Source organism: Hippichthys cyanospilos, chromosome 18, assembly GCF_059441005.1.
Source record: "Hippichthys cyanospilos isolate Australia breed blue-spotted pipefish chromosome 18, RoL_Hcya_1.0, whole genome shotgun sequence".
Taxonomy (NCBI): domain Eukaryota; kingdom Metazoa; phylum Chordata; class Actinopteri; order Syngnathiformes; family Syngnathidae; genus Hippichthys; species Hippichthys cyanospilos.
This window is the reverse complement of record NC_142386.1, coordinates 3968573-3995204: the sequence shown is the minus strand read 5'-3', so window position 1 is coordinate 3995204 and position 26632 is coordinate 3968573. Positions and strand designations below refer to the sequence as shown.

The 26632-nt window shown below is 41.2% G+C and overlaps 4 protein-coding genes across 14 annotated transcripts; 3 read left to right on the top strand and 1 right to left on the bottom strand.

The window, feature by feature from the left end:
• Positions 1-798: 798 nt before the first annotated feature.
• On the bottom strand, positions 799-12391 carry rhogb (ras homolog family member Gb). 4 transcript variants are annotated; one of them, XM_088440681.1, is made up of 7 exons: positions 12377-12391; positions 7693-7845; positions 6835-6961; positions 2196-2257; positions 1937-2077; positions 1528-1698; positions 799-1461 (listed from the first exon to the last, which is right to left on the bottom strand). In XM_088440681.1, the coding sequence occupies exons 5-7, from the start codon at positions 2063-2065 to the stop codon at positions 1186-1188; spliced, it is 576 nt and encodes a 191-aa protein (XP_088296807.1). In that variant the 5' UTR covers positions 2066-2077; positions 2196-2257; positions 6835-6961; positions 7693-7845; positions 12377-12391; the 3' UTR covers positions 799-1185. The 4 variants fall into 4 exon arrangements, with proteins under 4 accessions (XP_088296807.1, XP_088296805.1, XP_088296808.1 ...); XM_088440679.1 differs by lacking the exons at positions 6835-6961; positions 7693-7845; positions 12377-12391 and adding an exon at positions 6300-6440; XM_088440682.1 differs by lacking the exons at positions 6835-6961; positions 7693-7845; positions 12377-12391 and adding an exon at positions 2586-3263.
• LOC148408532 (stromal interaction molecule 1-like) lies at positions 3115-16430 on the top strand. Of its 4 annotated transcripts, none has more exons than XM_088440660.1 (15): positions 3115-3305; positions 7752-7878; positions 8193-8297; positions 10885-11015; positions 11089-11203; positions 11561-11672; positions 11781-11896; positions 12354-12528; positions 13168-13345; positions 13424-13591; positions 13766-13866; positions 13959-14194; positions 14685-14771; positions 14860-15262; positions 15623-16430. In XM_088440660.1, the coding sequence occupies exons 3-15, from the start codon at positions 8195-8197 to the stop codon at positions 16014-16016; spliced, it is 2319 nt and encodes a 772-aa protein (XP_088296786.1). In that variant the 5' UTR covers positions 3115-3305; positions 7752-7878; positions 8193-8194; the 3' UTR covers positions 16017-16430. The 4 variants fall into 4 exon arrangements, with proteins under 4 accessions (XP_088296786.1, XP_088296787.1, XP_088296789.1 ...); XM_088440661.1 differs by having other exon boundaries at positions 7749-7878; XM_088440663.1 differs by having other exon boundaries at positions 3121-3305; positions 14860-14923.
• Positions 16431-17455: 1025 nt separating this feature from the next.
• Positions 17456-22862, top strand: dub (duboraya). 5 transcript variants are annotated; one of them, XM_088440327.1, is made up of 9 exons: positions 17509-17540; positions 18675-18760; positions 18867-18912; positions 19874-19954; positions 20182-20250; positions 20395-20457; positions 20520-20756; positions 20836-21201; positions 21661-22862. In XM_088440327.1, exons 3-9 carry the CDS (start codon positions 18883-18885, stop codon positions 21679-21681), a joined length of 867 nt encoding a protein of 288 aa, XP_088296453.1. In that variant the 5' UTR covers positions 17509-17540; positions 18675-18760; positions 18867-18882; the 3' UTR covers positions 21682-22862. The 5 variants fall into 5 exon arrangements, with proteins under 5 accessions (XP_088296455.1, XP_088296451.1, XP_088296453.1 ...); XM_088440329.1 differs by lacking the exon at positions 18675-18760 and having other exon boundaries at positions 17456-17540; positions 18812-18912; positions 20836-21196; XM_088440325.1 differs by lacking the exon at positions 18675-18760 and having other exon boundaries at positions 17456-17540; positions 18812-18912.
• A 311-nt stretch (positions 22863-23173) lies between these two features.
• guca1d (guanylate cyclase activator 1d) lies at positions 23174-26440 on the top strand. Its single transcript, XM_088440331.1, has 4 exons — positions 23174-23627; positions 24030-24179; positions 24747-24834; positions 24920-26440. Exons 1-4 carry the CDS (start codon positions 23433-23435, stop codon positions 25042-25044), a joined length of 558 nt encoding a protein of 185 aa, XP_088296457.1. The 5' UTR covers positions 23174-23432; the 3' UTR covers positions 25045-26440.
• The last annotated feature ends 192 nt before the right edge of the window (positions 26441-26632 follow it).

The following is a 26632-nucleotide window of genomic DNA, read 5'->3' as shown; positions in this document are numbered from 1 at the left end:
TTCCGCTGACTGCTTAAAGAGAACGAGTATGCATTCAGGAAGCGGAAGCTGTTTCCCACCTCCAAGGAGTCACTGAAGGAAAACGCCACATCCGGAAACGAAAACGCCATCTCCAGTCAACTCTTCCTCCCAAATGGCCTCTGCAGGAAATCTTCTTGTTTGCTATTTTTAACAATCAAAAACAGTTTAGATAAATCATGGCAGCTGGAAGTTTAATCTAAACGTAAAAATAAGATTCCTTTGAGAGAAGTAAGCAATAGCAGACGTGATAAGTGGAAGTATGCAAGGTCCGCTTTTAATTTTTTTTAGTTATACATACTATACCAAAATCAATTATTTGCATATTTATACTGTGCATTTTCTTTAAACTGCCAGAGAATGTCAGGCCCACATTCAGTACTAAACAGGTGCAATCTGGTGTTGGCTCACAATTTTGTTAAGCACATATGCTGTAATAATTCAGGTAATATTTGCACCCTTTGCCTCAATCATGACAATGTTACGAAGGAAAGAGTATTATCACAGGGTGGAAATCAACAGAAAAACTTAACTAGAGCTGTCAACTTTTTTTTGAAAGCATATTAATATAACTTACTCTAATCTCCAGGAATCATAGCCGTGGTTTTTTTTGTAGTTGGTTAAGATTGAATCCATTCTTGTCCTAGTCTGTCGTACTAGCTAGCTAGAGCTAGGCTAACAGGAGTGTTTCTTCCTTTTAATTTTTTTTTTTTTGGTTCAATATCCATTTTGTTTACAACTTACATTATGCTAATACAGTGCCAAAGGCTAACAGTGAAGTAACGACAAAGGACTTTATTGACTGATTGCTTAACAGTTTAAAATACTAATTAACTGGCTAAACATTCCCATACATGCGCAAACACTTCCGGGTCACAGATTTATGAAGCGCGTGTTCCTCAGACGCTATACACGCCCCAACTACGTCATTACGTCACACGCCCAATTTAATGACTCATTCTGAAAAATAGGAACAATCTGATACAATTGACCACAGATTCGTGGTTTTCTATATACTGTATATATATATGTTGAAAGTAAGTTCCTTAAGACCCCCATTTAAAAAAAAGAACAAAAATAAAACAACTCCAAATCACATTTTGAACATAAACTCAAGTCTTTCAAGCACAAATGGGCCCTGTTTTGTTCCACTGGGCGTTTTGGTTCTCAGAGCAGCACGCAAGGCTTCTTGGCGACGACGGGCTCCGGGTTGAGGAAGGCCCTGACGGCTTCCGTGAAAACGTCCTTGATGCCGTCCTGGTTGAGGGCGGAGCACTCCAGGTAGCGCACCGCTTGGATCTGGCGGGCGAGCGCCACTCCCTGGTGATGGGTGACGGGCACCTGGTTCTGCTCCTTCAGCTTCCTCTGGGTTTCGGCGTCGTTTCGGAGGTCGCTCTTGGTGCCCACCAGGAGGATGGGGACGCCGGGGCAGTGGTGCGACACCTGACGATCGAGGCGAGCTAAGAAAACTCTTAAGGCTCATCAAAAGCCGTCGTTCACAATTCTCACCTCAGGGTGCCATTTATGTTTCACGTTCTCGTAGGAGGCCGGGCTTGAGATGGAGAAGCATATGATGAAGACGTTGGTCTGTGGGTAGGACAGCGTCCTTAGGCGGTCGTACTCCTCCTGACCCGCCGTGTCCCACAGGTTCAGGCTGATAATCCTGCTGTCCACTGTCACCTGAACGCAACACGAGCACTTACTGTAAGTACCGCACAGTGCTGCTTTGAGATACAAGTCAGACTAGTTCCAGCCTCCCCTAAGAAATCAGACACTTTTTTTTTTTTAATGAAGACAACATACATACATAACTAGGGATGAGACACAAATCCCATGAGAGAAGATGTCTCACGACATTGTGTCTCAGAAAATGAGAATAGATTTTTGAGTGAATATTCGAAGAATTGTTCATGAGCACCTGGCTGCTGTAGTTGTCAAACACAGTGGGGATGTATTCTTTGGGAAAAGCTCCAGTGGTGTAGGAGATGAGGAGGCAGGTCTTCCCCACGGCGCCGTCGCCGACCACCACGCACTTGATTGTCTGCATGATCACACCGACCTGTAAACACACACACATAATACACACCGAGGGAGGGACCGAGCCCCGCAACAAAAAGCAAAGAAACATAAGTACTATCATTTTTAAAATAATTTCCCATATGGTTAAAACTGTTTACCTTTCCACCTGATTGGATTCAATTAATTGTTCAGATACGCGTTGCATCCCATCATCTGGCTCCTGAGAAAAGAACGGGACAGTTTGTCGCTGTCAGTATTTATACATCTTACAATGCTAACTTCCTTAGCATTAGGCTAAACACTCTAGACGATGAAAAAAAAATGCTAATATAATAGTACCTTTACTTGTCATGTTTCCTTAATAAAAAACACATGGATGATGATGGAATAGATCATGTCATTTACATTCATTTTAATTGTTTAGTTACAAGCCATACTGCAGAGCATATAAAATTCATCTCATTGCACCATTGTATTGCCGATTTACGCTGTCATTTTAAGTAACAGAATAATTTATAAAATAATCAACCATTCATGTGAAACTCAACTCAGATCTGGACTTCCAACGCAATTCAATGTCAGTGCAGCTCCGGAAATAGTATTGAGATCCTCGCTGTTAGTTATGTGCAGAGTTGCAGTGCAGAAAAAATTGATGACATTATTCCAATGGACGTGGCGCCAAAGAATGAAATACAAACTGTGAGAATGCAGCTCAGCCCAGACTCTTGGGATGTGACCCCACCCTCATCTCACTCTGGGTGGAGGTCTGCCGAGCTCACTCCTTCGACAGACTGCAAGCTCTGAACTTGCACTTTGTTTTGAAAATAAACATTTTCTTGTCATTATTTGAAACCGTTTTTTTCATGGTGTTTGGTCACATCTGCCAAATCCCACTAACTAAAACTAAAAGTGTTGAGAGACCAGATACAGGAATGTATCTTTGAGGATGCATTCCCACCCACTCTATAAGTCATACTCTTACTCACCCCAAATATTTCCCTGGAATGTCTAAGTTATTATAGAGAAGTGAAGATCAAAGAATCATGTGCACAAAGGAAAAACTATAAAGCACAGCAACAAAAACAACTATTATTTAACCCCTGTGTCGATTTTGACCCGACTTGGGCCATTGATCAAGACACATCTAAGAAAAAAGCATTAAAAACACAAGGAGGCTAAAAACTAATGTAGACCAGAGGTCTCCGATAGCCGGTCCACGGATCAACTGGTACCGGGCTGCAAATAAAGAAGTGATCGTGGCATTCAAGGTTTGTGTTGTTTTGCCTCCCTCTTCAGGCCTCTTTTTTGAGTAAGTTGCTCTATTTTCAGTTAATTAAACTGTTAGGATAGGCTGGTTTAATCATATGACACCTTTGCGGGGCAATGACAACGTAGACTGAACAACACACTAGATTCCGGGATTACAGCCGCTCGACAGCTAACAGGATTTATTTGATTTTATGATTATTATGATTGCTATTCCTCCAATTTTGCCCCATCTACTGTGGTGCTAATGTCAATTATTATTGTAATTACTATCCCAACCGACTGAAACAGGTCTGTGTCAATTTTGACCGATTTTGACCTTTGATCTAGACAAAGCTAACAAAAAGCATTAAAAACAATAGGAGGCTAAAAATGACTATATATAGATTGTCTCAACAGTTAGAGGTACAAAATGGCGCCATAAATGCTTGCAAATGGGGTTTATTTGTTTGCAGACGTTTACAATAAGGATTCGTCCAAACAAAGGGGTTTAAGACCAAATTGCTGCCAGGACATGTAAATGACAGCGAAAGCAATATGTTGAAATGTTGTAATGTTGAAACTTGAACGTTAAAACTTAAAAAAAAAAGGAAGCTTTCCTTGAGCAAAAAGTTCTTGCGGTACAGTGTTGTAATGGAAACGACGCGTTTCAAATGCTACGCTTTGGGAAAGTCTTCTTTTTCTTAGTAATAAAAAGCTCAACTGCATTTAGCTTGCAATATACGACAATTATAAAAACACATTTTATCTTTTTTTTTTGTGAATAGAAATGGACCCTGATAGGGGAAAAAAATCTATCACTATCACAGTAAGACATGCTAACGTTATTACTTCATCGTGGTAGATTAATGTAAAACCGGCGAGCTATAAACTGTGGCCTGACAGAAGAAACGATTGAGCTAAAGAAAAGGGAAGTATTGTGAGCGGGGAGAAAAAAAAAGAGGAAGAAGAATGAATATCAGTCAAGTGCAGCAGCTACAAGTGACTGATGAACAAGTTCATTGTGTCAAAACGCAACTGCAAAGTCATGCTAAACCATGATAGTGATGTATTACAATGTTGAAGCTATCAGCTTTCATCCTTTTTTGGTATCGTTGCGGAGTGAAATAAAAATGTATTCTTGTTATTTTGTAACAACCTTAGGCTGTTTTGTTTTCTGAAGGGCTTTTGGGAATGTGGCCTGTGAAGTTTTTCATAGTGTTAGCGGCTTTATATGAATGTTATAAGGAAGTAACAAGAAACGCTACACTTCCTTTTGGTCAGCTGAGCCATCTATTTTTACTTAAACTTGCTGGTTTTATGTCTGCCGACCAGTAGAGGAACCGCTTCTTCCCACGGATAAACACTTGACGGGAAAATTACTAATATTAGTGCAACGTTGCCATTTTCGCAGAGCTACGTCATCTTTTTTTTTTTTTTTTTTGGGTTGCACATAAGTAGAAATCCCAAAATTGACACATGAGAAATTCCCGTTTGACAAAATGGCCGCTGATTTTCGATGTCAATTGCGAGTCAGCGTATTTTTAAAATGCAAAGTAAAACAATGTATCTGAGACGACAAAAACATATTTTAATGCGAAATCGAAAATGTAAGCAATCAAATAAGATTGACCGATTCTGTCAGAAAACTAGCTAACTAAAATAGAGGAGTTAGGTTGCTAATATAAGTCGACAGATTGATATTACGCAAAGTTTACTCAGTTTACACGATAGGTTGAGCTGCTAACCAAGATAGATGATTACGCTAGTTGGCAAAAAAAAAAAAAAAAAAGATTAAATAGCTTACCTGCTAACTAGAAAAAAATTGCTTTCGATTATAAATAAGCCAAGTACCTAATCAAGATAGATAAGCTACATTTGATAAATGTGAAAATATGTAAATACTGATTTTATTTTCAGGGGGTTTTATGACTTTGCTATGCTGTATACTTCAGAGCAGGGGTCCCCAAACGTTTTCATCCGAGAGCCACATTACTCTTCTGAGATGGGGGGGCCGGTTAGTTTGTAACAAAAAGTGTGAGGATCGCAGAGATGTCTGAACGTGAACATTTATTGTTTTCCAGAATGCCACACATAACCAAATATTAAGACTCCTTTCTGGGATCTTGACTGGGAAAAAACAAAAATAATAATAATATTAATATCGCAAGTAACCAAATATTAATACCTTTTGTGGCGCCTGAAAAAGAAAAGAAAAAATATCAAATTGCCTCTCTCGTTGTTCCGGACGACGGGCAAAATGTAGACCGGATCCGGCCCACGAGCCGTAGTTTGGGGACCACTTTTCTAAATTAATACTGCACTATATATAATGTATATCATCAAAACCTCATTTTATGTTTCTCAACTGATTTCATATTCCAACTAAAGTTCATGCAAGTGCGCGAAAGACGTCAAAAGTTTATAGTATGTCATTTAGCGAACAATCGTGCCTTTCATTTACCCTGCGACAATAGAGGAACTAGTGTGTGTATGTGTGTGTGTGTGTGTGTTGAAAGTGAAGCAGGAAGGGTTTGTCCACCACTACTCCTCATCCAACACCAATAGCAGCAGCATCCAGAATGAAATGTGACCAAAGCCTATCTGCCATCAAAATATATCATGAAACAAAAAATATATTGAAATAAATCTAAAATAATAAAGTAAAAGGGATTGACATGCTATAGTATCAATTTTATTGTATTCTCAATGTATTCCATAGAGATGATTTTGTATTGGTTTGTTCTAAAAGTTGAATTACACTCAAATGTACATTTTTAAAGTTTTACTGTGCAATCGTGTATTTTTATTGCAATATTGTGCCATAAGTCATTTCCAATATTATTAGTGATGTTAGTATAGTTGTGAGGTTGATAAGTTAGGATAATTCTCAGACATCGCTTTCCTTAGTAAACGTTTTCCTGTTTGCTAGTATGTGAATAAGGATTCTCTCTCTCACACACACACACACACAGACACACACACACACACAGGTACAGAATGGGAAAGCTACTCACCGGTCATCAGTCGTGTTCGATCACACCCGCTCCGTTCACTTTTGCTCAGTGTGTCGGTACATGTTTGTGTGAGTGTGGATGGGTGGAGCGTGAAAGCAGCGGCAGTAGGAGGAAGAGGAAGTTTACTGTCATCCGCTCCGTGTAGTGTGTGTGTGCGCGTGTGTGTACTGGTATTCATATCTTTTATGAAGAGCTTCAGTAGGCAAGTGAGAACCTCAGGATTCATGTTTTACGCCACTTGGTGTGTGAAAGTTTGGAAACTATCAGATTACAAGAAAAGTAAATGTGCTAGAGTAAAAAGTTAAATACAACTGAACTGTACATCAGCCATGATTGGTTTTTTTTTGCATGTGTGAATCACAAGTAATACTAATAATCCACTAGGAGTTATTGGACAATATCTTCATGTTGTTTTTGGACATCTTTTCCATGTACACTTTTGTTTTATTAAGATGAACTGCTGTTAAAAAAATACAAACTAAAAGGCTATTTATGGTCAGGGTTGTGTTTTTACCATTTTTTAAAAACTGCTTACCTGAAGTTGGTTTCCTCTGCGGCTGGATTTGCATGTTCTGTTTTTGACCGTTAGGGGGCAAACCCTGACTGCTGAATTATTTGAATGATGCATTCAAGTCCTAGTTGGTGTCAGAAAGGAGGGAACCCTGAAACAAGGAAAGGAAAACGACTTTATAAAAAAAAAGTAATGTTTTTCTGGAAATTAAGTTGCGTGGATGTAGACATATTTTTTACAAAACATTTGAGGAGGTAATTCTTATTTTTGTGGATTTTTGTATATGTTTTTAGGAAAACAACATAGTAAAATTCTGGAATTTTAGCTAAAAAAGATTTCATCTACCAAATAAAAACAAACAAAAAAACTCTATTTTGGGGTTAAAAAGGGTTTTAGTTTCATGACGAAAATTTGTAATTTTGTGACAAGTGTTGTAAAAGCCATAATAATGTGTGCAATTTAAATGCTTTTCCGGATATTAAGATTTTTGCAAAAAGGTGCATATTTGAAATCAATTACCACAAATATGTCATTATTTTCTAATTAATGACTCAGAACCTCGTGATATTGGATGTCAGCAGGAAAGTTGTGAGAAAAAAGTTATAGTTTATTTTATTGCTAAAAAGTGAACCTTGTGAGAGCACATTTGTGTTTTGATCAAGAACAAAAAAACCTAACCTGACATAACATAAGCAAGAGAGGAGCATCTATATTTATTTCTCATATGATTATGACTTCAATGTATTATTTTTTGTACACAATGCTTCTCACATTTCTAACAATGTGCACCAAGCAACCTCTGAAATTAAATCACAGCCTTAGAAGATCAAATGTGATGATCATTACACAAAATCACGTGGAAACAATTTTTTGTTAAGGTACCTGAAGGCAGCACAGGCGGATCGCTGGATGTTTTTTTTCCCCCCTTTCTTTCTCAGCAGCTGTTTCAGCTCGACTCTGCCGAAGAAGTAAGAGCGTGATCATCATCGGTGCGGTTTTGTTGACGATTTCCGCTGGTCGTCCGCTCATTCGGAACTGATGGATTAGAGAAAAGGCCACGCTGCAAATGTGAGTGATGAGTTTGTTAGTACATTTCACAAAGAATGCGGGGTTGAAGTTGAACAGCTTTGTGACATCTGACCTCTGGGCCAAACTCTCTTTTTATGAGGAAATGGAAGATGTTGATGTTTGGGGAGGGGTTTTCTTCATCGAAATCTCATAAAACTCGTGGTTTCGAAATACCTTGTCGTGTATTTCAATCCCTTTGTATGCTTGAGTTCTTTTTGCACCACGGTGTGATTGTATATGTGGAGTGTTAAATTTCTTCTCGTTTTGACGGATGTCTTAACCGTGTCCTGTCCCGTCCTCATTGTCATCCCCAGACATGGCGCGTGTGTGTTTGTGGCTGGTGTGTGTCCTGAGTGTATGCGAGGCCAAGAGTGAACATGCCCACTCGGACCACCATCACCATTCAGACCCAGCCTCAGGTAAGGGACGTAGCTCTTTATGTATGTGTTGAAGTTGGACGGAGCTGGTCAAAATTCCTCCATCGGGTGCAGTAATATTAGTTATTCAAAGGAGAGGATAAAGAATATATGACCTTGAATATTGCCTACATCTCAACTTAGTGTTCATGCGACACTTATTCTATTTGTTGTCCTTTCAGTGGAGTTTTCCTTTGTATGTTAGTATTAAGCGAGTGGACCATAGAGTGAAGTTATGTGATTATTTTGAAAGCACAAAGTGGAATTCTCTTTTATGTTTGGCGCGATAGTAAACGATGAGAGAGGCAATCAACAGCTTGTTTTGGATGAGTTTGCGACCGTGCAAACTAATGCGAGTTGAGTTCACTGCCACTGGCAATAGAGAGCGCATGTGTGCCGTGCAACTCTATGCAAAGTTTCAGATGATATTTGAAAGGAAATAATTTCCATATGACGACGGCGTGACACGAGTGTGCAGAGGCGATAGCTAGCTGTTAGCAGGTCACCGCAGCTTCCGTACGGCGTCACAGGAAGGAAACGTTCAGACACAAATAGATACTGTTTTAAGTTAAGTCTTTGTGTTCGTTGTGATTTTGATCAGTACAACACATGTTTTAGTGAGGAGCTTTCAAGTGAACATTTCTTGATACAATTTACAATTATATTACTAAGTGTGATTCGATAGCTAGTCAAAGTGCTATTTTTAACCTTATAAATGTTTTAATTATGCATTTATTTGTATATACAGATATAATATGCATGTATAGTGTTTTAATATCTTCTGTATAGTTAATTACAATAATACTTTACTAGATTTGTCATTTAATACATACAAATAGTATGTGTTTATAGTGTTTTATCATGTTCTTTTTACTTAATTACAATAATACTTAACTAGATTTATCATTTCATACGTTGAAAAAGTATGTGTTTATAGTGTTTTATCATGTTCTGTATAGTTAATTACAATAATACTTAACTAGATCTGTAATTTCATACATAACTGTGGCTAAAAAGTGAAGTGTGGAGAATCAATGAATGGGCCCCTCACATGTTTCTCATGAATTTCCTATCTTATTAGTATTACATAACAGCTACGCGGTATTTCGAGTATAACTTGACAGTCGCGGCAAGATGCTCGAATGGATGGAAGCGAACGTGCCAAACTAAAACTAAGGCTGAACAAAGTCCTAATTTTGTGAGTAAAATGTAAACATAATATGTCGTCATTGTTACACGGACGGCGACTTTGACTTGACCTTCCTGTTGCCCCTTTATTTTTATACTCCCAGCTGTTGATGTTAATCCGCTAACGCAACGCTGCTATCACTTCACCTCTGTGTCACTATTTACCTCAGGGCACCCTCACATTTTTTTTATTTGGGATGTGTAAACGCCCCCAGTCGACAGAGGGTCAATTTGATGACCGCAGAGAGCTTTTCCACTGCCCAAAACAAAACAACGTCGACTCAGTTTTCATTCACCACTTCAGGGCCTGATCCCTCGCTTCCTCGTTGACTCGGGTTTGTCCCTTTAATAGACTAGTCGACTCGACACTTTTCCCCAATTAGACCCTGATCCACTTAAGACGAGTAAATACCTCCCTCAAATAGACGCATTTTTTTATGCTATTGTTCACACGCTAACATTAACTCTGTTGCTAACCAAAACAGCAGCGCATTGAGTCTTTCGGTTGGGATCTGGAGCGGTGTCCAGTTTGCAATATAATTTACTTTTAATTAATTTTATCATTGAAATATACAAAAAATTTAGGTTATGATAATGAGATGATGATAATGATATCTTATGATAATGATAACGAGACACGAGACATCAACACTTGCTCGAACAAGACTAGAACGTAATATGATGGTGGTCTTGCACTTTTCGTCTTTACACCATTGAACTAACAAACGTAAAATATAACATTAGCTACGGCTAACATTGTACAAGAATCCATGTAAATCCCCAATGAGCAGCAAAAGTCATTTATATGCTATATAAATAAATGGACCCATGTCCCATTGTCTGGTGTGCATGTGATGTGCTTAACTTGGAACGGTATCTGCTGATTTACCGTCTGTTTAGGTTAGTCGTCCCCTGCTTCCCAGATAACTCTTAATGACTTCAAACCTGGACAAAGTGTCTTTGCCTTGTAGTTTTTATTATGGATTGTGAACTCATGCACGCACACGCACGCACGCATACACGCAGCCAAGCGATCTTCCAGAGACTCTCTCGAGAGGCTCAAATGACCAAATGTGGGCATAAAGTTCCTGCTGTGATCTGTCTCTCAACTCAGTTGTCATGGTAACCAAACTAGATGAGGTATGAGGTGATTGCCGAATGCTAACTGCGAATTATATTGACGCAAGGATGAAAAAAATTTGCATTACCGCTCTTGTAAAAGTAGAAATTATGAAATGTTCTAAACATTACAACTGCATGCAGTTTTTTCTTGCCAATGCTTGAAATGAGGGGTGACTCGTTGCCGCAACGGTTAGCACACACACAGTGTAAAAAGTTTTGGAATAATGCATCTTGGTCTTAATGTCAAAAGAACTTCATCAAGATTTATGGTGCGTTATAGACCTGTGCGCAATAGACCAACAGCTGTGTGAGGACGAGAACGCCCTTTTGAGTTTCGAGGCCATCTGCAGCATCCACAAACAAATGGACGACGACGCCGACGGCACGGTGGATGCGGCCGAGACGGACGAGGTGACCCAAAAAAAACAACAACAAAAACCGGCGTATTAGCTTATTCCTAACTTGTGTTTTGACAATCTGTCAGTTCCTGCGAGAGGATCTCAAATATCACGACCCGAAAGCCAAGCATAGCAGCTTCCACCGTGCAGACCTGCACATTAGCGTGGCGGACATGTGGGACGCCTGGAAGAACTCAGAGGGTGAGTCCATTAAAAGGAGAAAGGGACAAGAGCCGTCCGTGCTCGCTGGAAAGCTCAAATCTACAGTACTTTACAGCTCTGCTGCAAACACACAAAGCTGAAGTGTGATTACTTTTACGAGCAGTTATTGTATGTAATACAGTGGTACAACAAGCCTACGAAAAGACACTTTAACGCTATCGAGAAGACAAAAACAAAGAAGCCTTTACGACTACTTTAAGTGATTCACTAAACTCCGACAATAGTCATCATTTTGATCATCAAATTGAAGTAATATGAGTCATGTTTCAAAGAGGATAAAGAATATGTGCTCGGAACTTTGAACTTTAAAATGAACGTATTACTGTGTGTGCTCAGTGTACAACTGGACGGGCGACCAGGTGGAGGAGTGGCTGCAACTCAGCGTTGAGCTCCCGCAGTACACCGAAAGCTTCCGGAAACACGGGCTGGACGGCAGGGCGTTACCAAGGTAACGCTCAACTGTACGTGTCACGCTCGTCCAGTGAGGACACGTCCGCCAAGCTCGAGGGCTTGACGCGGTTGCCTCTGTGATCTCGTCCCTCGTTTTCTTCATCAGGCTGGCGGTGAAGAACACGACCCTGACTGGGTTGGTGTTGAAAATTTTAGAGCGCAGTCACGCTCAGAAACTGCAGCTTAAGGCACTGGATACTGTGCTGTTTGGACCGCCGCCAGGTATGCTTAACACTTCCTGTTTAGCCAAGTATCACATTAGAATGGCACTTGGTAGAGCGCAGACCTCAGCCCAAGCTAAACAATTCTTGATGTGCCCGGTGGGACTGTTCCACTCCAAAACAGTAGGAGGCGATCTTGTGTACAAAATTGAAGAGTCTCACTTTATGGGTTTGGAACATTATTTTTTTTCCCTGCACCAGGAATTAGTTCCTGGCAAGCCATTTTTTTTTTTTTTTTTTTTATTTAGGAGTGTACGTTTTAATATTAATGACCTTGTTTTGGGTTATGTACTGACTATTTTACTTAATATCATTTTGACGATAGTTAACATCTTTTGCTATCTGCTTAAAAAAAAAGTTCCATCACTCCATCACTCAACGATGCCCTCCCTGACTATTACTGGATGTTTATATAACCCAATGTGTCTAAGTTGTGTGTATTTTGTGTTTGAAACTAGGTCGACAGAATCGATGGAAGGACCTTGTTTTGGGCGTGTCCGTCCTCGCGGCGCTGGGCGGCTGCTGGTTTGCTTACGTCCAGACGAGGAGGTCCAGGGATGACCTGGGCAAGTTGATGAAGGACCTGGAGGGTCTTCAGAGGGCCGAGCAGAGTCTGTTGGACATGCAGGAGAAGTGAGTTAAAAAATGTGACCAAGGGAACTGGTTTAGGAGTGTTCACCATTCTGAGCGTGTGTGAGGAGACGGGCAGTGAAGATTCCAGTGTAAACTCCTTTTAAGGACAAGGAGAGACGATGAGCTCGCTTTACAGTCTGCCTTATGCTTGCACGTACATGCGCACACACACACACGCAATGGGATTAATGCTACAGACTCCATCAAGTTGTTCCGTCACAATGACGTTCTATTGTCGTATATTCAGCTGCTCCACTGATCCAGTGTCAGTCATTTAGTTCTAGACAGGTGCTAAAGTGCCCATGACACGGTTTCCTCTCATGTGTGAGTTTGTGTGTGTGGCATGATATCACACTGACATGACTTTCTTCTCCAGCTCACACACGGTGAGGTCACAGCGCCACCTGCTGTGTATAATTGAATATACATACTGCACCTGTATGCGTACAAATGCATCTATATAGATTTACAGTATACATTACATTACAGTATTATAGCATATATATATATATATATATATATATATATATATATATATATATATATATATATATATATATATATATATATATATATATATATTAGTATTTCAATGCCTTGTTAATCCGATTAATGAAAAGTGGCCTCTGTGGTTGTGAGGCTGCAAAAGGCCCAAGAGGAGCAGCGCTGCGTTCAGGTGGAAAAAGTCAAGGTGGAGAAGGAGCTGAGGAACGAGATCAACACGGCCAAGCAGGAAGCCCAGCGGCTCCGGGAGCTCCGCGAGGGCACAGAGAACGAGAGGAGTCGCCAGAAGTATGCAGAGGAAGAACTGGAGCAGGTCGTGGACAGCGAACGCACCGCAGCTTGGTAAAAGTCAACCGAGGGAGGTTTGACTTCTGAAGACATGTGCCCGCAGGTGAGGATGGCGCTGAAAAAGGCGGAGAGGGAGCTGGAGTCGCGGGCTCACTGGTCGCCGCCGGACGCACTTCAGACGTGGCTGCAGCTGACGCACGAGATCGAAGTTCAGTACTACAACATCAAGAAGCAGAGTGCTGAGAGGCAGCTGCTGCAAGCCAGAGAGGGGGTGAGTAGATGAGTACTGGGACCAGTGGTCCCCAGGGCGGAAGTGGGACTCACGGAGCTTTAGGGCTCAGATCCACCCACTTAAGTTCAGCGGCCCAGAATGTCCACATTGCTCACTCTGGGCCTGGGCCTAGCCGCAACCTTCACAATGATGGTGGCTCTGGTGGCATTTCAGGCTGAAAAGATCAAGAAGAAGAGGAGCTCTCTATTCGGGACATTTCATGTGGCTCACAGCTCCTCCTTGGACGATGTAGACCACAAGATTCTTTCTGCCAAGTTGGTGCCCTTTTATTGATACGGCTGCAGGAAAAGCATCAGAACTGTTAAGATGTCACTCATACCACAAATCTCTGTCCGGTCTCCTCCAGACAGGCCCTCGCCGAAGTGACCGCTGCGCTGCGAGAGAAGCTGCACCGCTGGCAGAATATCGAGTCCCTGACGGGTTTCTGTCTGGTCAATAACCCGGGACTGGGGGCGCTGGCCACCGCCCTCAATTTGGACCCTTCCTTCTTAGGCCTGCGACCGGCGACGCCGCAGCACCTCCTTCTGTCCGACGACCTGGACGACATGGACGAGGACATCCTGTCACCCGGGACGCTGAAATGTAAGTTACAACTCTGCAAAGTATATTGTAAATACTGGCTTGTTATTTTTAATCATAATTATATGTATTATCAATTCCTGGCATTACTAGCTCTTAATAAACATTCAATAGTGAAGTCTCAGCTAAGACGTGTTCCTAATTGTTATAGCTAAATTAAAGTCATCAACAATTACAGGAGATGAGAAGCTGTGGTTCGAATTTCATCTTTTAGGGAAAAAGCTCTTCAACATGCTGGAATATCTCTAAAGCTAAACACAGAAATTGAAAGAGTCCGAATTAAAGCATAACATAAATTTAAGTTTATGTTTAATCCTCGACATGAAGCAATTTTCTCAATTGATCGAATTCATTAACACCAAGTGCAGAGAAGGTACCGAACAGTCGAAAAGGGGCCGTTTAAAACGAGGTAGCACAAACAGTAGTTCCCTGTCCCTCTGTCTCTGATTGGCCAGCTCCTCTTAGCATCGCTCTCCTGATTGGCTCCCTCCAGATGCAGCCTGGCAAATGGACCGACGGGTGAGCGACCTTTGGCCTCTGAGCGGCATTGCGGACAACCAACCTCCATGGAAACTCTCTGGTTAGCCTCTTTCTCTCAACCATCAACACTCATGCTGAATTGTCCTTTTTGTGTGTAATATCTAAAAGCTATTTCTTGCACTTCGCAGCTCAGAGTCTGATGCCCCTACAGCAACGGATGGGAGACTCGGCTCTGATGTTCAGCTCTCAGAGGTTGGTAGACGGAAACGTCCCTCATCAACAGGAAGGGCGCGGCCCGATTACCGGCCCTCCCAGGGGCCACGCACGGCAGAAACGCAGCCGCTCCATCGGCCAGCTGGAATTCCTCCCCGTGCCCGACCCGCCTCTCTCATCCTCCCTCTCTCACCCTTCCGTCTACCCAGCCTTACTTCCTCACCCCACTTTTTTATCGCTCTGTCACCATTCTCTTCCTCCATCGCTGTCCAAAGCGTCCAATTCCTACGTTGAGGGAACGGCTCGCTTTTCTTCTCTGCTCATCCAATCCACGGCGGTGGCGAGCCGGAGGCGGCGCTGTCGCTCCGGCAGCTCGGGGTACCTCGCTCTGCTCGTTCCCTTTTTGCAAACTTGCTCTCGTGTGCTGTTTTTTTGTAGTGCTTTTGACTTTCATCTCTCTGCAATTACCAGTCAGGAACCAGTCAGTCGGGGGGGGGCCTCAAAAGTTAAAACTTGAACTTGAAACCGTTGTCAAACTAATCTCAGCAGAAAATCGAGAGCTCGTTTTTGGATACTGCTTAATGCAAACAAAAATCCATGGGTGTGTCCCATAAATGATAACTTAAAGCCCTCTTTCTTGCTAACTAGCTGTCACGCTAGCTAGCGACCCTCGTGAGGATAAGCGGTTCTCGAAAACGGATGGATGGATGACCCAAACTATTTTCTTTTCTCCCTCAGAGACATTATGGATCGCTCGGATTCGGACTCGCCCCTCCCGCTCTCTCACAACGAATCGCGAAGCCCGTACGGTTCCAAGACTCTCCTCTTGTCCAATCGCCTTCAGCCCCTGCAGGGTCAGAGCCCCAGAACGAGAGGAGGAGGAGCAGGAGGTCTGGAGAAGAGCTCAAGCCTCGGGGAGCTAAGGGGCACCTCGGCCGCCGTGCTCGCTTCCTCCTGCTCAACTCGCTCGCTGTGCATCACGGGCGACGCCGCCGACGGCCCCGCCCTCTTCCCGTCCGTCCACGCCCCCCCCAGATGGAGCCCCGTGGAGGATGGGAGAGAGGAGGGCGAGGCGTCGGGGGGCGGCCGGCGCAGACACGCCTTCAACAAAATCTTCAAGAAGAAGAAATGACATCACCCAAGACAAGACTGCTCACAAACTCGCACTCTATTAGATGGTGACAAAAGTGTATCTTCGCTTCACATAAACTCTTAAAAAAAGCAAAAAAAAATTGTTTTTCTGGTTTTAGGGAGTGCTTTAGTGAGAACCTGACTCGTGAGTGAAATCTTTCAGCTCCAATTTTCATACTTAAGGCAGCATGCAGAGATACACACATGCATACACACTCATAAATCAGGTTGTGTGTGTTATGTCCAAAGCAGGATGTGAAGTTAACTGTATTTACTCTGAACAAAGTGAAAAGTATTTATATAAAAAAACAGCAAAAATATTTGTCACTCACATGTCCGTTTTTTGCAGAAGTTTCCAAAATAGTGTTATTTAATTAAAATGTTATGTATTATTAAATAACAATGACAAAACAGTGTTTTTGAGTCTTATTAATTCCAGTCATTTCTATGTATTTTTTTAATATCTACTCTTGACCACCATTGAATTTTATATATGTAATTTTATTGCAAGCCACTGTACCATTATGTACAGTTTTGTGCATTTAATTCAATGATTCTGTTAGGGACATGACGCAAGTTTTTTTTTTTTTTTTTTTTCATTGCAGGGCGGAAGAGAAGGAACACAAAAAGAGAACTGAAATAAGTGGTTTGCCAGGCCGTTGTGACTCAATTTCCTTGAAAGGCGGGCTCGCCTTTCAGAGCTGCAGGGTTCCTCTTCAAAAACTGTTTACAATCATTGAAATCATTCTCTTGTTTTCCTGAATTAAATTCCAGAGTTGTATTGTCATATGCGTAGTAATGCTCCACAATGAAATTCTAATTCCGTTTACTTCCAGGAGCAGACTTACATTCCACACAATAGAGCAAATAATAGAGCAACATATTCATAAATAAAGGTGTGCATTTAAATGTATATACATTCAAGGATACAAAGGATTTGTGTAATTAATAAAGGTTACTTGTATAAAACGGTTGTAAACGGTTGGATTATTGTAAAGTAAAATGCTAACATAATCGGCAAATATCATCCATGTGGCCGATTATTTTTGGCAGCTGTTTGAAGGCCCATAATTGTCTCAGATCGTATATAAAGTTGGATGATAACTGTAAAATAAAGTTTTTTCAAAGCAGCTAGTGCTATATAAGCTCACCGATTTGACTCACTTCAATTAAAACAATTAAAAACAAACAAAACAATACAGCTCAAATGTGTACATAGTACAATCTAAGTTTGTTTATGTTATACATAGCTACACTAACCATAAAAAGTACTTGAAAAGCTAGCTGTAGGTTTCCGCTATAGAACACACTCAAAATGCCGTATTTTTCGATGCTTGTGAGATACAACTGTTTTTTAATTAATGAACGCCGAAGGAGTGTGGTCTGCGTCTGAGAAATGATAAACATGTGACTGAACATGAGCCGCTGTGTATCTGTAGTGTTCTATATTTAACCCGCCGGCCTGCTCCGTCTCTCTCGCACATACTCGACATAAAGCGGCCGACATGCCACCAGCGGGATGGAGGTAAAACTCTTCTAATGTTACGCCTGCCTGATTTTGTGTCTTTTGTTTTGGTAACGTTTGGATTAGGGCGGTCAGACAGACGTGCGGATGATTTCATATGGATGCGCGCTTTGTGTTGACATTCTAGACTGGATATGCACAGAGCATGTAACAAGATGGTCAGATAACATCTGTTGACAAATAAAATTGGCGTTTGATGCACGTGGTGCTTTATTGGACCACTTGTCCCTCTCTGAAACACTAAAAGGGGCAATCCGGCAAAAGTGCTTTAATGCAGATGCGTTCAATTCCGGAGATAGGGAAGAGTCCATCCAACGACATTAAGTGCTTTAACGTGGACTCTTTCCGTTTCTTTGATCGGAAAGATACCAGTTTGTGTCAGGTGCTTTATTGCCAACTCTTTCAGTTTCATTGACAATCTTTGTTACAATCTTTGTTACATGCTTTAATGCGGGCTCCTTCAATTTCAACAATTGAGAGGAAAATATCAAGCATTTTCAAGTACTTTATGCAAACTTTTTGCGTTATCTGGATAAGGCCATTCAGTGTTTTAGGGTGCTTTATAGTGAACGGTTTCAATAATCTGGAAGAGATTTTCCAGTGTTAATGGGTGCTTTACTGTTGACTTTTTCCAGTCCGATGATGGGGATGAGAACATCAAGTGTTGTAAGCGCTTCAATAAACACTCTTTCAGTAATGAAAAAATGAACATCCAACACAGCGGAGGTCTTCAATGCAAAGTATTGCACTTGAATGCTTAATTAATGGCGTTTTTTTCCCCCCCATCTCGTGAATGTGAAATGCTTGAATACGGACTTTTTCAATTTGATTGAGAAGAGACCATGCAGCACTGTGAAACGTTTTAATGCAAACTACATTTAAAGAATCTTAAAATTTAAAGTCCTAGTTCCTCTTGGAGTTAAGATGATGAGCCTTCATTTATAATTATTAGCATCCATTATCATTGTTGTAGCTTGACTTCATATGCAGATTGATAGCACAGTAGAGTAGAATTGAGTCTCGCAATGAATGAATCAATCAGAACAAGAGCCGATTTCTGTTAAGCTCGTCAGTAATTTGTGTATTGAACTGATGTTATTGTGTGTTGTTCTGTGCTGCGATGTGATGAAATAGCAAGCTGCAGAGCTGGCTGACTTCCTGCAAGCGCTAACATGAGACACACGCCTCGTGTTTTCCACGGCGATTGAAAAGCTTTTAAAGTAGTTGCGTAAATATTACCAGTTTTCTTCCATTTTTTTTTTTTTAAACAGACAATACATCTGCGTACAAATCAGTGATAGGGTGAAGTGGCTGTTGAAATTGCAGGTTTGAAACGGGGAAAATGCAGGAAGGACATGGAACAGAAACTGAGGTAAAGTTTTTTTTTATATCTTTACTTCAAAGGACTCTTATAAAATGTTTTTTGTTTATTAATTTAAAAATGGAGACTAAGCCAATCAAATATCATCGCTGTACATGTATATGGGTTTAAAAAGTATCATTTTGATGGTAGGTACACGTTATTATTTGCAAAGAAAAAAAAATCTTGTCTTGAAAAAGTGCAGTTTTTGTTCGTCTTAGCTACTGATTTTCTTGCTGTAATATTACTTTCAACCACAGGAGGGCGCTTGTCAGGCTAAAGTTGGTATCTCTCTACCATAGATTCTTTGTCTTCATGAAGTGAAATGTCAACAATTGGCAGAAACAGGACTAGAAATCGTGTGTTTATTTATATATATATATATATATATATATATATATATATATATATATATATATATATATATATATATATATATATATATATATATATATATATGAGAAAATTCACACCTTCACTTATGAAATTGTTAAAAGTTGGGAACTAGATGAGAATAATTCAGAGCAGCCTGACTACACACACACACACACACACACACACACACACACACACACTCACACAAAGAAAGAGGAAGTGGTTTAACCGTTGTGTTGTTTTTTCACTTTTTTTTTCTTTAAGAGTACAAATTGACTGCGTACATGCCATGCAATTATTTGAATGTGTCCTTAGTGTACAAGCGGGTCGTTGTGACCTCATAAAAATAGAACGCATACGTGTGTTTGTGTGCGCGTGTACATGTGTGCTTGTCTGCCAGGCTGTGTGATGATTTCATTATGCGTTGAATGTGAGCTATGTGAGACCTTCAACTGGAATTGACACTGATCAACCACACATTAACAGCTGTGACTGTGTGTGCGTGCATGCGCGAGTGTGTGTGTATACATGTCTTGAAGATGTTGCGTAAAAGTGTCATCTCATCCTAACTTGCCTCCCTCGGTTCATCCTCGCTCAGGAGCAGACGGCGTCACGGCCCTCTGTGGCTGAACTTGCCGGAAGGTTCAAAGGTTCATCTCCTCCCCCTAATAGGGACACAGTAAGTTAGTTCACCATTCAGTGTTCCATCAATGAATCCAAAAACGATGTCCGACTCGAACTAAGCAATGATGAAATTGTATATTATGTCCTTAAAACAACAATTTTGTCCAGTGTAGTTTAACACTAGTCACTGCGGTATTCTATTGTTGCTCATAATGACAACACCAGGAGTAGCAATGTAATTTTTTTGAAGAATTCCATTATCACACTGTAAACGTCTTTCAGGAAAAGCCGGTTAGACGTCGACCTCCTCGGTCATTACAACTGCCCAAACCCCATGGAGATGATCATGAGGTGAGAAGAGGCTTACGCGTGTGTGAATGTTATTTCGTTCCAAACATAGCATGTTGAGATATGGAAAAATGTAGCCACTATATTCTTCTCATGGTAAAAATCTGAATATAATGCATTTAAATGTAATATAAATGTTTGTCCCAGCCACCAGGTGTGACTTCTCCTGTCAAAGCCAAAAGGAACTCAGCCCTAATTGAGAAGCTTCAGGTGGGTTCTCGCCACTACGCTCCAACATTATGCCTGCGACATGGTCACGTTTCCTCCCCCAGGCCAACCTCGCTCTGTCCCCCGCCGCCCTGCTGCCCTCGCCCAAGAGCCCCGGCTTCAGGCTGCTCCCGCCCTTCAGCCCGCCGTCCTCGCCCAGCCCCACAGCGGGAAGCCCCTCGTCCACGCTGACGTCTCCCAGCCCCGTCTCCGCGTCACTGGTGACTGACGAGGAGGGGCCGGTGTCGTTCGAAGCCCCTCCCACAACGGCGGAGGGATCCCTTTTGATGAACGTCAACAAGGTCAGCCAGATCTCAATTTTTTTCCTCCAAAATTTCATCAGCAAGAATAAAGGTCAAGTTTGGATCGGTTGTCCTCTAGAGCCGAGCCCGTCACTCCCTCAGGCGACGCCCTCCGTCCCGCCGACACAGAAAGTCCAGCAGCGGAGAGGAAGTGGGTGTGGCCGCGGAGGAGACGGCCACCCCCACAAGCCAAACGGACAACAAAACAAAACAAGAAGCAGGGGATGTCTTCGACGACGAGAACAGAAATCATTTGAAGGACAAAACAGAAGAAACTCCGAACGAAGGCCAGACCAAGTGCGACATCCATCTCAGTGGAGAAGATCATGAGAAGCAGGACGATGGAGTGGGGAAGGAGACTCAAGATGGAGTCAGAGTTGAGGGAGAAAACCAGGAGAAACCCTCAGACGAGGATCCAAACAACAACCAAGAAGGAAAAAGTAATGTGAGTGTCAGGTTTAGGAGAGAGGTGTCCAAACTACGGCCCGGGGGCTATTTACGGTCCACCAGTTAGATTTTAGCGACCCACTGCATATTCGAAAATCACCATTTGACGATGGCCCGCATTGCTCTCTAATATAAGAATAAAAAAGTTTGATGGCAGACAGCGTTAGAAGTATGAAAGAAAATCTAGTTTTCCTCATGTAGCGGTTTTCTTTTTACACAACTGCCATATAGAGACATTGTGTAATAGTTCACTTATTGAGTTATTTATTTTAAATCAACACCGTGGGGCCAGACACATGAGCAGAGTTTTGATGAACAGATGTGCAATTTTATATCGGCCTCTTACCTTTTCCTATTTTTCTGTATGCGGCCCTCAGAGGAAATAGTTTGGGCACCCCTGGTTTAGTATATCGTTTATTCTTTTTGCTCATGAAGGAAATTTTGTCTGTCCTTACAGAATTCCACGAGTCATAATTGATGAGAAGTTGAACGAGGTTCCCGTTTCCAAGTCATTTCAAGGAATTTTGATTTGGAAGAACTGTGGGACCAAAGACCTCCAAAACAGAGCAAACGCAAATGCTACCGAGATCGGCTTTTGTTTTTCAAGGCGGTATGAGACACCGAGACAGAGACTCGAATTTATAGTTGATAAAAACACACGGATTGTAACTCTTCGTCTTTTAACATTGATGCATTTTTTTTCCCCACCCATTCTGATCCCTGCTTCTCTTTCCCAAACACCCCGAAGGAAATAACTATTTAAGCCATCCTCATTCAGCAGTTCTGTTGGCCATCTTTAGGTGAGCGGAGGATTTCCCCAAAGTTGGCACCCCTCCAGACAGTTCAGTCACCCTTAATCCTCAAGGAGGTTCATTTAAGGAAAGGACCAGAAGGGAAACCTTGGCCTTTCCCTGTGGGTTTAATCTCATTTTGATAAGCGCTCTGATTTAACAATCAATCACACTGTTACCAGGAATAAACACACAAGTGGAAAGTGGACATTAACTAGACCAGTTATCAGGACAAATGCATGCTGGGAGCCAATTTGGTAGACTTGGTCAGCAATGATCTCTTTAAAAGTGAGGCCAAGGTATTCAACCTTCCTGTTGCACCTTCAGTGTCAGTAATCCTTGATTATGACATTTCAGACACACCGGGTAATAAATCCTACTAGACAGGCTATAAATATTCCTCGGGTTGGACATACAAAGATAAATATGTGATCAACAATGAACAAACATTTTAGCATTTGGATGGCATAAAAAAATAGATAGCATCTTTGATCTGAATCCATGTGATTTTAATCTGATCAAGCGATTATTTTTAATAATCTGACCCACGGTTCTGACCCACGAGATGATTCTGCAAAGTCTAAAAGTGAGATGATTTTTTTTAATAAATGAACTTTATATATGAAGAACTCTATTAGGGATGTGCTTCTACTATTTTGGACAGTATTAAAAAAAGAACAATACATCTGAAGTTGCTGTAATAAACTTGTACTATGGTTTTATTGGTTTCCTCCATGCAGCCCGCAAGCTAAAATGAGTTTGACACCCCTGGCCTAATGTCTGCTTGTGATTGATGAAGTGTCATTTTGCTTGTGAAAATGACTGATACTTCCTCTGTTGAGGGCTGTAAAGTAAAAGTAACTGTCTAAAAAAAAAAAAGCAACTGGACTTTTTTGTACAAATGTTTAACCTTTCATCTTGAAGGGTTCTGGATGAAAGGTGATTCTGTGGTACTTGTTGAATTGTTGAACACAACTTGAATGGCTGAGATCTTTCACGACGTAAACGCGCGGCTGTGATAAACTGCCGACTCATGAGGGAATCCAGAGTGAGCGACCCACTGGGGAACCTCTCCTTCTGACCTAGGTGAGTATGTTACGTAACCAGACCTGGGGCAGTTAAAAGATCAGGACATAGCGGCATGGCGGTCTGATCCCATTAGTGGTTTTATTTCACGAGCTTTCTTTAGTCTCGCTGCAGGACCTAAGAGGGTTAGAGTGCCCTAAAGTTTGCTCTCTGCCTGTGCCATCACTTACGCGAGGCCATTAGAGCATCCTGGAGCTTGCTGGCCTCGTCGCCATGGAGTTCTAGACTTTTCCGCGCTGTCCCCCAGAAACGGACTTGCTAATCGAACCCCAGCAGGTGGACTCTCCGTCAAGTGAGACCACCGCCGACAAGACTCCCTCAAACAAATACCCTTCTCGGTTTGGATTGGACAATGGGCAATCACGGTTCCAACTTGGACGACATCCTAGCTGAGGACATGCACCATTGGTACAACAAGTTCATGCGAGATTCGCCGTCGGGTCTCATCACGCTGTTCGAGCTGAAGACCATCCTGGGCCTGAAGGGTATGACGGAAAACGCCAACAGCTATGTGGACCAGGTCTTCTACACCTTTGACATGGATGGGGTAAGCCAATCCTGATTCTTCTTGAAGTGATGTCCTCCAACCAAGTAGGGCCAAATGATATCAGAATAGACGCAGGATTGTGTTTGCTTGTAAAGGGTAATTATTGTAATTTTGCCAGCAAAAATGAAAGATTTCAAATGATCTCTTGGAAAATTATCTAGCTAAGAAAAACCTTTTGTCAGCTCACTGTCTAATTGGCTTCAGAGTGATAGCGTGCACAGCCATGATCCTGGCAGTGAGTCTATTGGATTCCGAGTCATGATGAGGGTGATTTAGGGCATTGGGACTTCAGTTAATACCAAGAAGGACCACCGGTTCTAGGTCGTCTGATCTGGGGGTTTTTTTTGTTTTGTTTTGTGGTTATTGTGGGACACCAGGAAATAACAATTTCTCGCCATACAGGATGGTTATATTGACTTTGTGGAATACATCGCTGCCATCAGTCTGATGCTGAAGGGGGAAATCAACCAGAAACTAAAGTGGTACTTCAAACTTTTTGACCAGGATGGAAACGGAAAAATCGACAAGGAGGAGTTGGAGACCATCTTCTCGGTAATCAAGATGCACAAACGTAATCCTTGCTGCGCTTTTCAATTCTATACTGCTTTTTTTTTTTTTTTTACAAAGTAATACATGCAGTATTGTGACCTATTTTTGGTCAAAAACTTTAAAAAGTCTAAACTTGCATGCATGGTTTTGTTGAATAGACTGGACAGCTTTAGTTTATGTTTCTCTGAAAAACAAAAACATTTTAGCTTGATTTTAGAATTCAAAATAGCAACCTGCATAATTTGCAAGAATTTGGCAAAAAAAGTGACTATTTGTCCTATATAGTTTTGTCACGTTTAAGTTCATTCAAGCATTCATGAAGGACGGAGGATTAAGTGAGAAGTTGGGCCTGTGCTAATCTGCTGAATCAGATCAATGCATCAGGAAGTGGCAGGAACAGAGACCATCGGCCCTGACCTAGTTTTGGCACTAAGACGTGAACGCCCACCCCGATGTAGATTCAAATATGCAGTGTAACAGTCACCCACTTATTTATGAATAAAACTATACGTAACTAACTAAACATAACAAAATAGTGATGACAGCAGTTGTTTCTGTCTCCCTCTACAGGCCATCCAGGACATAACGCGAAACAGAGACATTGACCCCGAAGAAATTGTCACACTCATTTTCGAAAGAATCGACGTAAAGGGGGAAGGTAAAGCACCCCCACAAAAAAATGATGATTCACCTGCTATTATTCCAACATAATGCTAAGATACATACCTAATCCATTCGCGCAGGTGAGCTGACCCTGGAGGAGTTCATTGAGGGTGCCAAAGACCATGAAGACATCATGGACATGCTGAAAAACCTGATGGACTTGACGCCGGTGTTGATCATCATTGTGGAGGGTATCAGACAATGAGGAGCAAAGCTGAACAAAACACAAAAACTGTGAAACAGACCTGACTCAACTTCCCGGTGGCTTGTATGTGATGGACTGTCGTCGGACGATCACGTGGACGGCAAATCTCAGTGCTGAGTCCTGACATTTATGTTTTTCATTCCGTTTAATGTAGAATGAAGAGCTAAAAGAAAATATAGTATGGTGTATTTAACACCATAATTTTCACTATAAGAATTCACATGACAAGTCAGCTAGCTTCATGCTAATATAGAAAGCGAAACACCTAGACGAGCTAGCAAAATTAGCATGGACGTTAACGGTAAAAAAATAAGCCTTCAAATCGCTTCTAATGTAACAAAAAATGCACAATATAATATAGAAACAGGATACATACAGCAAACACGTGTTGTCAGTGAAGCTCAGTTTGGGACTCTCTCTTTAACTGTGTCAAAACTGGCAATGTTGAGGAGCGGGATAGCAAACCTGAATTGACCTTAAACGATCAAAATGTGATTTAGTGCCTACTGCAACTTGTAAAACATTTTCGGTTCCAAATAACCACGTACTCATTGAAACAACCAAAGCATCTTAATGCCACAATGGAAAGAAAATCATAGTTAACATCTTGACAAAAGTTGTAGTTTTTTTGAGAATACGGAAACATTTCTTTTCAGTGTGGCCCTTATATTCAATATGGTAAAAACACTTAGCTTTGCATCTGTACCAAAAAAATCAATTCCATACAAATATTGATCCCGAAGTGTATTACTTTGTCTCATAGTGTTAAAAACAAACTTATTGTGCCTAACACTAGAAGCTCAAATAATTAAATTATGCTTAAGGTCAACAATTATCTGTAAAAATACATGATTCTGAAGTACATGCTGGGAGTCTCCTCTGGCTCAGCTGTTTGCACTGATCCTCTTTAGAAAAAGCTTTATCAGTCTAAGTTGTAACAAAGAAACAGTTTGTTCCCTTGCAGTGAGTAATTTCACATGAATTGTCTCTATTGGAGAAAAAGGAGGCAAACTTTGTATTTTTATACCATATGTTGTGACAAGAGACTAACAAACATTCAATTGTAAACTTGTTAGCTAATGCTAACAAGTTGCTTATTAATTGCAGGTAAGTGTTCAGTTGTGCAAACTGCTTTCTTAAAGTGGTTAAAATTATTTATAAACTTATGACAGCTGACTTGTTTAATATCACTGGCACAGAAATTAAATCTCTGTACTTGTTAGCAACTATGCTATGCTAAGATGCTAACATGTCCAGTCAAGTCAAACAGGATATCATTTGAATAAACTCAATCATTTGTGCAATTGGTCTTATACAGCAAATGTCCTCTTTGATTTATTGTAACGAACCAAGTTTTGTGTTGCCTTATTAAATTAAAAAAAAAAAGTCTTTTCAATGTTTCTTTTTTGTTTTTATTCCCTCACCGATTCGAAATTATGGATGGATGGACAGGTGGATGAATATGGCTAATGACTGGATTTATGGATGGATATGTTTATTGAGTGGATGGATGGATGGAGATAGATAGATAGATAGATAGATAGATAGATAGATAGATAGATAGATAGATAGATAGATAGATAGATAG